The 13918-nt window shown below is 43.7% G+C and overlaps 1 protein-coding gene across 1 annotated transcript in view; it reads left to right on the plus strand.

The window, feature by feature from the left end:
• The window catches only part of TTC38 (tetratricopeptide repeat domain 38), a 19025-nt gene extending 5373 nt beyond the window's left edge, over positions 1-13652 (plus strand). Inside the window, exons 3-14 of the mRNA XM_075855969.1 lie at positions 1160-1241; positions 2826-2997; positions 3835-4008; positions 6465-6540; positions 7209-7328; positions 7753-7812; positions 8548-8586; positions 8976-9057; positions 9668-9833; positions 10677-10836; positions 11470-11543; positions 12126-13652. Of these exons, the coding sequence (XP_075712084.1) occupies positions 1160-1241; positions 2826-2997; positions 3835-4008; positions 6465-6540; positions 7209-7328; positions 7753-7812; positions 8548-8586; positions 8976-9057; positions 9668-9833; positions 10677-10836; positions 11470-11543; positions 12126-12219 (1299 nt within the window). The 3' untranslated portion in view covers positions 12220-13652. The remainder of the gene's footprint in view (positions 1-1159; positions 1242-2825; positions 2998-3834; positions 4009-6464; positions 6541-7208; positions 7329-7752; positions 7813-8547; positions 8587-8975; positions 9058-9667; positions 9834-10676; positions 10837-11469; positions 11544-12125) is intronic.
• Positions 13653-13918: the final 266 nt, after the last annotated feature.

The following is a 13918-nucleotide window of genomic DNA, read 5'->3' on the forward strand; positions in this document are numbered from 1 at the left end:
TGTTCACACTAGGGCGAGATCGTAACTACCACATTCCTAGCTGCCTGCAGTCGCCACTAGGGGGAGCTCATGGATTTATACAACTAGTACTGGGTTCAGGATATATATATAAATGCATGTGCAGTGAGCTCCCCCTAGTGGCCACTATAGGAAGACAGAATTGTATTACTTACCTCTATGGCTGTGTGACAGATAGCAGGGGATTTGGAGCTCTGTATCATAAATACACAGCTATGACTCCTATTTGGTGTATTTCTGGGACCGCAAAATCTCAATTTGGTGTGAATTATCACGTTCTAATACGAGTAAGGAGACTCGGCAATATGGAGTTCACTGTAGGCTTTTCTGCCTGAACTATCAACTATTGAACTATAGTTACATGACCTTTCTACACTGACGTTGTGTCCATACTTACGTCACATCATGCGGCAGCCATTGAACAATACATTAAAGAAAAAATCATGAGTGAAAAGGGGCCCCCCATGACCTTTACTTCCCTGGGGCCCAGACCGTTATCAGTATTATGACGCAACACCGAAACTAAGCTTTAAAGGGGTTGTCCAGAATTAGAAATAAAAAAAATGGCTACTTCTAAAAAAAAAACAGCGCCACACCTATTCATGGGTTGTGTCTGGTATTGCAGCTCAGTTCCACTGAAATGGATGGGGCTGAGCTGCAATGCCACACACAACCCATGCACAAGGGTGGCGCTGTTTTGTGGAAGATTTTTTTTTTTCTAATCCTGGACAACCCCTTTAAGTCCTGTCTGATAAACGCAGGTAAAATCTGCGCTTAATATTGTGTTATTTGATGCGTTTAGGTGCAGATTTTACGTTTTGATGCGGATACAGGACTGATGATGGGGGCAGGGATTGTTCTGCATTCCCTGTTACTTTCTGGCTTAGAATGGCTGATAACAGGGAACAATAAATTGCAATCACCGGCAAAGTACACACAGATAAGACAGACTGTAGGTTTATTGTGTTTATTCGGAGCATTCACGCAGCCGGCTCCAGCGGAATCATTAGTCCTATAGGACGGAGGACACGTTTTTTTTTTTTGGGTAGCACTTATTCCGCTTTCGAAACCGGCACTAGAAAAATATTGTCTCGTTGCTATGGGTAACGACCGTATTTTTATATATTTTTTTTATATGTAGTATGTTACATGGACAAATGACAAAACAATGGGAGGAATTGAAGGATGTCTGAAGAAAATGAAAGACGCAGATCCAAATTTTGGTAGGAACCGATATATAATCATAGAACACACGATATAATGTTATTTAAAGGAACGCTCCACTTTTAAACCACAAGTTCTAACAATTCTAATCAACATGACTGTAAATACTTTTTCTTCTCCATTCAGGTCTAAAGATAATATAGCAATTCTGCTCATCTCCTGTTACAGGAGAGCAGAGCATTGTGGGAGCTGAAAGGACAGGTATATAGAGCTCAGCTGTTCAGTCACATGACTGACAGCAGGTGGAGCTAAACTGTTGTCTGTTTCCAAGAGCAACCAGCAGAACTCCCAAATCGGCTATGAATATGAATGGATGAATAAAATAACTCAAAAGTGGTGCAAAGTTACCAAATTTGTAATGTAGATTTAAAGGGGTTTTCCAGTTTCACATTTCCATTCACCTTCAGAAATAATAATTATTTTCTGGTCATATCGTTAATATAACTTTCACATAACCACATTAATAAAGCTTAATCTTTTGTATAATAAAAATGTATGCAGATTTCTCAAATACTTTATGTTTCAATCTCTCACCCTTTTCGAGAACTCTGCTTGTTGTCAATGAATGGCAACATTCTAGTTTACATCCAGATGCTGAACAGGTACAGATTTAATTCTTCTCACAGCTGAGTTTGCTATAATTCAGTCTAGACAGTGAGTTAAACATCTCAGCAGTGCAAATCCCTCTCCTGTCCTGATTGTTTGCTACAATGTATCAGGGCAGGTAAAATATATCAGCCTGGGGTGCAGGAGATCGTTTAGACTGGATACAATTTTAGCAAAAACTCAGCTATGAGAAGTATTAGGTCTGTGCAGGCGATACAGAGGTTGCGGTCGCACCGGGACCCTAAGCTCAAAAGTTCCCATTGTCCGGTATGAGGAGATCAGTACTGTAAACGAGGCGTCATAGTGGGGGGGGGGGGCCTTTAACCGATTTTATATTAGCGCCCAGGAGCTTCAAGTTACGCCTCTGGGTCTGTACAGGTTTTCAGCCTCTGGATATAAACTAGAATCATTTTCATTCAATGACAGCAAGCAGACGTATTTGAAAAATTTAAGGAATTGAAACACAAAGTGCAAAACTTTTCATTATACAATCATTCAATTTTATTTACATTAAACCGGAACACCCCTTGTTATGCAGTGATATAGAAGTGGAGTATCCCTGCTGCTCAGGAATCTGGGAAAGCTGGGTGACGTCACTGTAATATCTGCTCTAAGGCCTCCCACAAATGAGTGTGTTTGGTCGGTGATATACGGTCCATATGTCGGCAGTATTTCCCGGACAGAACGCACTGCAGGGAGCCGGGCTCCTAGCATCATAGTTATATACGACGCTAGGAGTCCCTGCCTCGCTGCAGGACAACTGTCCCGTACTGTAATCATGTTTTCAGTACGGGACAGTAGTTCCACGGAGAGGCAGGGACTCCTAGCATCGTACATAACTATGATTCTAGGAGCCCGGCTCCCTGCACTGTGTTCGGTCCTTGGAAATGCGGCCGAAATACGGACCGAACATGCTCGTGTGAATCCGGCCTAAGAGTCGTATTTCAGTCATTGATTTATTATCATTTCTTTTTTAGTAATGGGACATGTGATTTGTAATGGTTTGGAGCTGATCGGCACCGGTCGTTCACCATTCATCGATAAGGAGTTTGAGAAGGAATTGAAAGTGATGTCAGATTTAGCGAAGACTCAGCCCCTGACCGAACGAGAACGGATACACGTTGCTGCACTTGAGACTTTTGCCAAAGGGTAACACCACTTTATCATTCATTTTATTTTCTGCTGCTTCTTCATATTCTCCATTCACAACTAAAGCTGCATTCAGAATTCCGTTAGCTTCTCCCGGAGTCTGATCATATCTCTCCCAGCAGTCCCTGCTGATTCAGCGTCTGTAGAGCGCACATTCTGCTCTCACATGGTGTAAGATGTCGTTTTTACAGCAGGCGCTGCCAGGATGGCGTCAGCACCAAACTAACCTGGGCAGATGCAGGGACCTCTTGGCTTAGGGGTATATGGCGGGTAAACATACCCTATGCTTTTCAAGACAAGGGTGGGGTAAACAGGGGGCTCATTGTGACCCTGTCACCAAGACCTACCTATACCTGGAGCCATGTAATTTTTCTGTATAACTGGGAAATGGCCCAAGACCCCTCCTGATATTCCTCCTGGAAGAGTGTGTGTGTGTGTATATATATATATATATATATATATATATATATATATATATATATATAAAATTGGATGTTACCTTTCGTGAATAGGGTGTGTCCCTACAGTCTGAAACTGTCCAATCAGTGCTGACTATGTCAGTGAGCAGTCCCAATTGACAAGGAGAAAGGTAACATCCAGTTCTCGATTTATTCATGCATTTCCAGGAGGAACAATGGAGGGATAGCACAATGCAAAGTTCTAAGTAAATGGTTGTTATTTCATGGGGAACATAAGTATTTACCAAAACAGATATATCAGGAGAGATGAGGTTCACTGTAAAGCAAGGGGGCGCTTCTATACATCTTTATGTAGATTTGTATTTGTGGTTTTAAAAATATTCCATTCTGTTTTTTCTTTTTTATGTCTTATGTGTAGAAACTTTCCAAAGACATTGGACATGTGGGAGCAGATCTTACAGGATCACCCCTTAGACTTGCTGGCTTTAAAACTCGCCCATGATTCCTATTTTTACCTTGGACAACAAACCCAGATGAGAGATTCCGTCTCCCGCGTTCTTCCATATTGGACTCCGCGTACTCCTCTGAGTAGGTCTGTCAGCATAACACGTACTCGCCTACTTTTAAGGCCTTATTCACACGGACGTGTCCGTTTTGCGCGCGCAAAAAAACGCGTTTTGTGCGTGCAAAAGGTCCGTATGTCATCATCATATGGTGCGCGGCTGAGTGATTTTCGCGCAGCCGCCATCATTATGACACTCTGTTTTTATGTTTACAAACAGAAAGGCACGTGGTGCTTTTCTGTTTTCATTCATTTATTTTACTACTGTTGCGCGAATCACGCGCGGCACCCGGAAGTGCTTCCGTGTGCCGCGCGTGATTCGCACGCACCCATTGACTTCAATGGGTGCGTGTTGCGCAAAACACGGCCAAATATAGGACATATCGTGCGTTTTACGCAGCGGACGCACGCTGCGTGAAATTCACTGACCGTCTGAACGGCCCCATTCATTAACCGCGGTCCGCAAAACTACTGATCCGATGCGGTCCATTTGCCCGCAAAAAAAACGTTTGTTGTGCATCCGTGTGCCATCAGGATTCACAGATCCGCAACAAAAAAATTAGTCACCAGCTCAGTCAAGCCACAAATCCAGACGTAACATAACTTGTCCCGAGTTTTTGCGCCCCCACACACACGGATCCGTGAAAACCACAGTCGTGTGCATGGGGCCATAGAAATGAATGGGTCCACAATTTATACGCGAAAATGTGGATAAATTGAGGACGCAAAAGCACGGTCGTGTTCATGAGGCCAAGTTAGCACGTTCTGGATCCAATGCAAGTGATGGGGGGGGGGGGGTATTTAACCTCATTCACATGCAGCAGAACGTTGCAGATTTTAAAATCCACAACATGTTTATTATTTGCACGGATTCCGCACAGAAAAGACGCGGATTAGCCCCTTTAAATTACAATGGGACTAATCCGCGTTCTGATCCTTTGGCACATCCGCAGCATAAATCTAATTTTCAGCCTCAGATGTGAACATAAGTGTCTCCTATAATCGCTCCATCAGATTGACCCCGTGCCTTAAAATGCACTTAAAGAGGCTCTGTCACCAGATTTTGCAACCCCTATCTGCTATTGCAGCAGATCGGCGCTGCAATGTAGATTACAGTAACGTTTTTATTTTTAAAAAAACAAGCATTTTTGGCCAAGTTATGACCATTTTTGTATTTATGCAAATGAGGCTTGCAAAAGTCCAAGTGGGCGTGTTTAAAAGTAAAAGTCCAAGTGGGCGTGTATTATGTGCGTACATCGGGGCGTGTTTACTACTTTTACTAGCTCTGGGCGTTCTGACGAGAAGTATCATCCACTTCTCTCCACAACGCCCAGCTTCTGCCAGATCACGCTGTGACGTCACTCACAGGTCCTGCATCGTGTCAGACGAGCGAGGACACATCGGCACCAGAGGCTACAGATGATTCTGCAGCAGCATCAGCGTTTGCAGGTAAGTAGCTACATCGACTTACCTGCAAACGCCGATGCTGCTGCAGAATCATCTGTAGCCTCTGGTGCCGATGTGTCCTCGCTCGTCCGACACGATGCAGGACCTGTGAGTGACGTCACAGCGTGATCTCTGGAGAACACGGCTGTGTCTGCACTGCCAGAAGCTGGGCGTTCTGAAGAGAAGTGGATGATACTTCTCATCAGAACGCCCAGCTAGTAAAAGTAGTAAACACGCCCCGATGTACGCACATAATACACGCCCAGTTGGACTTTTACTTTTAAACACGCCCAGTTGTACTTTTGCAAGCCTCATTTGCATAACTACAAAAATGGTCATAACTTGGCCAAAAATGCTCGTTTTTTTAAAATAAAAACGTTACTGTAATCTACATTGCAGCGCCGATCTGCTGCAATAGGAGATAGGGGTTGCAAAATCTGGTGACAGATCCTCTTTAAATGGCACCAAATATTTGGTCTAAAATAAGCCAAACTAGAGGTGGCTCAAGAAAAAGTGTCCAGCAAGATGTGCCAAATTTATCATACCGTTTGATAAATTTGGCGCATCTTCTGCCCGCCTGGTCTACTTTTTAAGATGTCTAATAATAAATATGCCCCAATGTGTGCAATATAAATACATATGCAGCTAGCTCCCCCTAGTGGCGGCTGCCAGTGGAGACTTTCGTTGCCGGGAGTCCTGGTGATCTTTCTTATTTGAGAGTATCGTGACATTACATTTCAAATAAACTTGTCCTACAAGACCCGTTAGTACGATATTTCGAGCTTCCTTAATGTTACAGAAGATATTTGTTGTTAACCACCCATAATTATGATGAAAAAAACACTTCGCTCGGGGAATCAATGTCCCCTTTATCATCTTGGCTTTGTTTGGCGCTAATATAAAATGTGCTTCTATCACTTTAAACCTCAATAACCGGTCATCTCTTCTCCGTCATCTGTACTTGTAAAATTCCAGTTTATCGTGTAGTTTCTGGACTATCAGATGCTGGATTAAAAGAATTTTCCCGTTCTCTCTCGTAGCTATGTGAAAGGCATGTACTCATTTGGTCTACTTGAAACAAACTTTTATGATCAAGCCCTGAAGGTGGCCAACGAGGTAAAGTTCCCTTAATTTGGGTGTTTTGTCTTCCCAAAATCAAGAATCATGTTCAGCATGAGGGGGTGGGGTGACCTGCCATTGTCATTCCTATTTTCTAACTCTAGAAGGAGCAACTTGGGTGTAAATTAAAGTAATACTCCGGGCAAAACTGATACTGTGTTATGCCTAGTGTAGGGCCTGGGGGGCGGAGCCTGACAGGGATTCTCTCGGGTGTTCTGTGAATCCCTTTGTCATGCCCCGCCCCCTCAGGCCCTGCACTAGGTATAACACAGTATATCAGTTTTGCCCAACTCTTATCTCTTGACAGGTCTGTTTCTGGGTTTTTGGGCCTCATCAGCAGAGAGCAGGGATCTGGTTATCTATGAGATGTTGTGGGTACGGACTCTCAAGCATTGTTTGAAGTCTCTACAGTCCTAATTTGAATCCGTTTTCTACTGAGGCTGTACCCACAGAACCTCACATAAGGAACCAGATGCCTACTATGTCCTGACGAGGACACAAAAGGGCGAAACTGAGTAACAGACCCCACTTGGCTGTTTCCATATCTCCGAATTACTTCAATGGAGAGGGGCGGCGCATGTCAGTGACTAATATCCCTCCAACATCCTATTGTATCCCCTTTTTAAGTTACATAATATTTCTCTCCTTTCCCTTTTAATGTCCAGGCTCTGGCTGTAGACCCGACGGACTGTTGGTCTGTGCACACCGTTGCTCACGTGTACGAGATGAAGGCCGATCTAGAGGGCGGTTTGTCCTTCATGAAACAAACTGAGAACAACTGGAAGGTAAGGTCACATTGTAGTCATCTGCTGGTTCATCATCGGAGTGGTTTATACACGTCTGTAAAAGTTCTCGTGGCCGGACCGTCAGAGGAACACAGTTTGTCAGTCTGCAGGATGTTCTGCAGCTTCTAAATCAAACTGCCTTTTTGGAATCGTGCAGAGAACACAGGGGTTAATTTTCTTTTGATCCCTTTCATTTTCAGGTTGTTGAGGGGCAGGGCTTCAATAAGGGGTGGGGCTTCTCCTGCCTGTCCTCCTACTGCAGACCGAGCAGTGGGGAAGGGCTCCTGCTGCAGTCAGTTGCCTTACAGATTTGGGGATTGTGATTTGGGAGAGTGCTTGATTTACAGTATTTTGTCTACTTGGTTGTTGTATAATGAATTCTAAGATTTTGCAGTAAAAGTGATTTGCTTGTGGTTCCTTGCAGGGCGCTGACATGATTGCCTGTCATGTCTACTGGCACTGGGCCTTATATTTCATCGAAAAGGTGGGACAATTTTCTGAAACTTTACTTTCCTAACTGGATAGCCATTGGCCAGGATGTTAATTAAATAGCCTGTAGCCACCACAAGGGGATATGCAATTATGCAGATAGCATTCAGTTCAATTGAAGCAATTGTATGCAGTGAGCTCCCTCTAGTGGTGGCTGCTGGAAGACAGAATTTTATTATGTAACTTTTTGGCTGTATAAAGGGAGTCTACACACAGAGCCCTAAACCCTACAGAGATATATTGTGTAACTTTGGCGCACTTAAACTAAATTAAATATAGTTATGGGTGCACTTTAACTCATCTGCCATAGACCACCAGATTTCATACCATCAGCCGCTTCACGATCCTAAACCGCAAGGAATATTGAATGTTAACCCCTTAACTACCCTAGAACTCCAGGGATATTCGATATTGACCCATAACCAACATGGACGTTACCGTTAACTCTTTCAGATCTACTAATGAAGCTACTATGTTGCATATGGAGGTATCATTTAGGGGTATTACTTGCAATTATATTTAGATATACCCACCCAATAAAACCACACCCATTGTCAGCCGCTGAGTAATCGTCCTTTTAATTGGTCAGCTTGACGTGGCTGATAACAGAGAACAAAAGATTGCATAAAAGTTACAGGTATAATTTAGACTTCCACAGCACTGTCTGTCTAGTATTTAATATGAAGAATCATTTATACCATGATTTAATACAATATCTGAATTGTCTCAGGGGGAATATGAAGCCGCACTGACCCTGTACGATGAATATGTAAGTACCGTGTGTCTCTGCCTAGGGAATGGAGGTGGTCTTAGATGGAAGACCCCTTATTTTCTGTGCAGATTGCCCAATGGTGAACTGATCGCTGGTAGCAGCGACCTATCAGGGGTAATGTAGTATTAATGGGTGACCAGAGCGAGAGTCACCCTATGCATTGGATCTGCTCTGGCTAATAGATGGGGGTGCCAAGTCCTTCTACAGTATTATGGATCTGGGAAACGAAGGGTCATGTGCCAGTGGGGGCACCAACAAGCCACTCTGCCTTGGCCAGGGTATTTAGATACAGGACTAGGGCAGCGAACGCAATATTTGCCCCGTGTGAATTAAAGCGATGATCTGTGCAAATGAGCAAATCCAATAATCCATCTCCTCTCCCACAGATCGCACCCAAATGTTTTGCCAGTGAAAGTATGCTGGATGTCGTAGACAATTCCTCTTTGCTGCATCGGCTTCAGATGGAAGGTGCGGATCACGACCATCAGACCTCAGGATCGAGCACAAATTCTTCCTACAATCTTGTTTGTGCTCATTGTCGCCCCCTGCTGAGTGATATTCTTCCTATGAGCGGCCAAGACGAGTGGGGGAAGGGAACTGACAACTGCTCTGAGCACTTTTCTGGTTTAGAAAAGCCGTTGTCACATTTCAGCCATTGCCCTGACAAAATAACGGCTCTATCTTTACTAAACTATGTCACTCACTTATTTTGCTTTCTTTGGACAAGACTATAGACTGGAACAGGTAGGAGGATTACGTTAGCTGGCTGTAGACAAATCTACCCCAAGGGGTATTATAAAGATAAAGGGGATTTTCCTCTAAATAGTAGACCAGTGAGTTCAACCAATAGGATTCCACTGATCCCGAAACGGGGGATCCCAGTCCCTAATTTAGCATTCACATTAAAGTGAATAGGAGATACTGAACCAACCGTGGTTTCCATATCTCCAATAGACTTTAATGGAGACCGACCCGTCATGTGGGCACCCATGTTGCCATGATCGTGAGAGTCTCCGTAGTTATGCCTCAAGTCCCTTAAATTTAGCACATAATTTCCATCATTCCTGTGCCCTTCTAGGAGTGGACGTTGGAAAACGATGGGATAAACTTGTCCAAGTTACCAAGAAACGTACCGACGATCACATCCTGATCTTCAACGACCTTCACTTCTTAATGTCTTCCTTGGGCTCCAAGAATCGTGAGATGACAACTCGGCTGCTCAAGTCTTTGAAGGAACTTTCTAAGTAAGGAACATATTTGACAAAAAAAGTGACTGACTTATCTCTTCTGGTCTGGACCCATCTACTATGGCCGGTGACGTATGAGTTGTTCTATAGAGCATGGTGTCTTTAATAAGCATCATCTCAAGAAGACGGTTGACTCATGGATCCAACTTCAATGTGCGATTTGAGGGGGTCCGATAACCCATATCTCCACCAATCCTAAGAATGAGGGTGCAATTCACCAACCACCTGTTTTTCACTGCATTGGTATCACAAGCGAGCTCATGGGGTTCCCCTTGTTGAGTGAAGAGGCCACAAAGTCCTAGTAATGGAGTCCATCTTATAGTCTCACGGCTCACAAGTGGAGGTTCAATGGAGGCATTATGAGGGGCCGTGAGACTCATGGAGGATGCTGGGCTTAAAGGGGTGCCCTCGTATGATGTCATCAGTTGATTGGGTCTCGATAAAGGCCCAATGAGAGGTCAAGTCTTGTCGTCTGATATCAATAAGTAGGACTAGACCCACCAGGTAGTCGGTGCACATTAATCTCAGGTTTCCAGGCCTCCGGTTAGTGATGGTAGAAGGAAGACTGGCGGAAGGGGTAATAGCAGGAGGACACGCGGGTCCGCTACGTGACTTGGGTGCTATATAGAACCGTGAGCCCCTTCAAATAGAGAAACTGTGGAGGTCCAAGTTCATCACACTATGTATTGTAATATGATTTTGTGTTGAATTTCCGCACTAAACAAGGGGCAGGGAAGGGTAGAAAATTATTAAAATGGTCATCGGGGTCTAAAGTCCGTATTAATGTTTGATTATCAGACATCAGTTGTAATTGATTCATGGTATATTTTATATTCTCAGATGTCCAGGGGAAAACTACCAGCATTCCCTGATCAGAGACCTGGGCCTCCCGCTAAGCCAGGCCCTTGTAGAGTTCGACAGTGGAAACTATGACAAGGTGGTGGAGCTGATGTGTCCAGTACGGTACAAGATACTGAATATAGGCGGAAGTGATGCCCAGGTAACGGCTACAACATTTTTTGATAGGATTTAACAAATTGACTTTCCAAGAAATAGAATTCTGTAATAATTATTTAATCTTAAAATTATAAAAAAATTTTTTTAAATAGGTTCAAAATTCTGTGCGGATTATCTTCATGTATCTTCATAGCGGTCAGAGCTCTGTTGTTGTGCTATAGAGCTCCAAATGGAGACAGAGATAAATACTAAAATTCTGGGTACCTGCAGCCACCACTAGAGGGAGCTTAAGAGCTTCCTGCATACAGTTCAGCTTAAAGGGGTATACACACAATAGCGAATAGGTCTTAATAAAAAGTATTAAAAAAATGATTAATATTTGTAATCTACATAAAGAAGTTGAATTGCAGCTTTTAAAAGAAAATCCCTGCCCCTAGTACCCCGTCTGATCCTCTTGCTACTGGCTACGTCCTGCCGTAGTTTATTTTCAGCCGGGCGAGCACACGCAGATGCCTTCTCTTCTTTCTAAGCGGACCATCAATATTATAAAAAGGGGACGGAGGAACCTGTAGAAATCGCGGACCTTACAGTAGGCGTTTATATGAACGTTTTATTAGGGTAGAGGGAGTTTGGAAGTGGGAAAGACCCTTTAATAACACTGTATTCTGTTTTCCAGAGAGACGTCTTCAATCAAGTTCTTATTCGGGCTGCGATTAACAGTAACACAAAATCCCATCACAATTTAGCCAGGTACAAAGATCTCCCCCTCTGATGTCCTAATGTGGATGAACCAGTAGGTGTAATAGCGCCCACCAAACACCCAGAGGTGCAGAAATGAATCACATATGCAAATGTGACTCCCCGTCTTCTGCATTTGCTATTGGTCAGCACTGATGGGGTTCATGTGACACCTTTTAAAGGGATTTTCCCAGAATAGACCTTTATCGTCGATCCATAGGATAGTCGGCAAGTGTCTAATCGCTGGGGGCCCACCCGTCATTAGAACAGGGGTCCTGAGCCTAATGTAGTGCAGTATATTGTGGGTTTTATAGGCTATTAGTTAAAACACCTGGGGTGCCATAACAACCGCCCAACGATCCTTATTTCGCCTCCATATTTTTATACGCAAGCGTGAAAGAGCCCTAAGGCAAAGGAAGACGCCACATGAGCTCTTTCGGTGCTCCTGATTGGCTAAGTGAAGGGCAGGGGGACACAGTCATATGTTGGGTACTTCTCGGGATAAGTGGGTGCTATGGCGCCCTCTATAGTTCTAGATTATATTAAGACGTTTCATGAACTTTTCCGTTTATAACTTTTGTCTTTTTTCTGCAGAAGTCTTTTGATTGAAAGAGACGTCTTGAGACCGAACTCCCCCCTGACGGAGAGGCTTATGAGGAAGGCGTCCGCGGTTCACACCCTCACATAGATCTTATACGTGGAATCCTTATACATCAGTGACGACCAATCAACAGCGTCTTAATAAAAAGCTTAAGTGTATGTTCACACGTGGCAGAATTGATGCAGAATTTTCTGCAGTTTTTCCATACATATGAATTGGGTTGTATCTGAATTTCTACGTTTGGATGATTGGGAGTCGCAAAATCGTCTGCAACAAATCTGCTGGGTGTGACTATACCTGTATAAGTAGTGCAGACTGAAATCAGACTCTGTCTTTGGGGGTTCAACCCCCATTAAATGAATATAATCTTATAAGGCCTTGTTCACACGTAGTGTAGGACGCGTTTTACACGCCGAAAAACGCATGCTTTAAGCTTCCCATTGACATCAATGGGAAACCGCATCGTAGTGCATAGGACGCTGTTTTGTTTTTTTACGCGTGGGTTTAAAAAAACACGTCGTGTAAAAAAAGAAACATCAGGTCAAATTCTGGCGCGTAAAACGCACCTAATTCCCATAGCCAATGGGAGTCCTACTTACGCACCCAAGAAACGCGCTGAAAATGCGTCAAACGCCTGTACTTTAAAAAGCTCTTTGCAAAAACGCTAGCGATTGACACGTCGTTTTTTTTTTTCAGCGCCGTGTGAACAAGGCCTAATCGCTGGTGAGTGTACAAACCCCCCCCCCACCCCAAATTAAAAAAAAACAAAAAAAACGCTGCTCAATGGGATTTGACTGCCAAGCCAGTGCCCGTTCCCGTTCACCCATATTGGCGGATGGTGATAGTGCCAGGTTGGCCTGTTAGGGCGTGCTCTAGAAATACTATTTTCCGTCACCACATTGAGTGACCAGTGGCCATAATGGCAAGTCCAAACCTGCTCTAACTCCTGAAATATGAATGGCAAAGTTGTAGTACGGCCAAGGTTGAGTCGTGTCAATGTAGTATTGGGCTCAACTATACCAGATTGTGCTGCACAACAGCCGCTGCCTCACAGCATAAGGTCCAGTTCACACAGGTTTTTTTTTTTGCGCTGATTTTAATGCAGAAACAGTCAGAATCAGCGGCAGAAAACCACCTGCCATTGATTTCAATGGAGGCAGTTTTTTATTTCCCGCAGCGTTTTTTTAGCCGCTCAGTGTAAAAAAAAAAAAAAAAAGTGTCGTGCGCTTTCTGGCCGCATTTCCGCCTCTGACCTCTTATTGAAATCAACGAGAAACAGAGAAAGTTGTTTTTTTTTGCCCATGACGCTCAATGACGAGTGAAGAACGTGGCGAGAATTTGCAGGCTGGTCAAAATCTGCCTCAAAATTCCCGAAGGATCTTTACCGTTTTAATTGGGAAGTAGAGGCGGGCTTGTTACTTCTGTGGATTTTCTCCAATTTTTATAGGAAGTTTTTTGTATAATCAAAATGCAAAGTTCTCTCGCTTTGTAGGAAAATAAAGTAAATTCCTTCAGTGTTTTTCGTTATTTTCTGTGATTGGTAAAAAGGGATATTCCAGACAAAACAAAGAAAAGCGAGATTCAGCAGCGTCCACAAGACCTCCCCCTAGTCCCACCATGTTAGGCCGTGCTAGTAACAGCGTCCTATAGAGTTGTGTGTTTTATGTCCCTGACACGATTATTCCCACAGCTCCTCATGTATACTAGTCAGGCTCCACCCCCTTGTGTCCCAAGTACCCAACCTTCCTTCTCCTCCCTTGTCCTATTAGCCAATCCTGATACAGCC

This window comes from Rhinoderma darwinii, chromosome 3, assembly GCF_050947455.1.
Source record: "Rhinoderma darwinii isolate aRhiDar2 chromosome 3, aRhiDar2.hap1, whole genome shotgun sequence".
Classification (NCBI taxonomy): domain Eukaryota; kingdom Metazoa; phylum Chordata; class Amphibia; order Anura; family Rhinodermatidae; genus Rhinoderma; species Rhinoderma darwinii.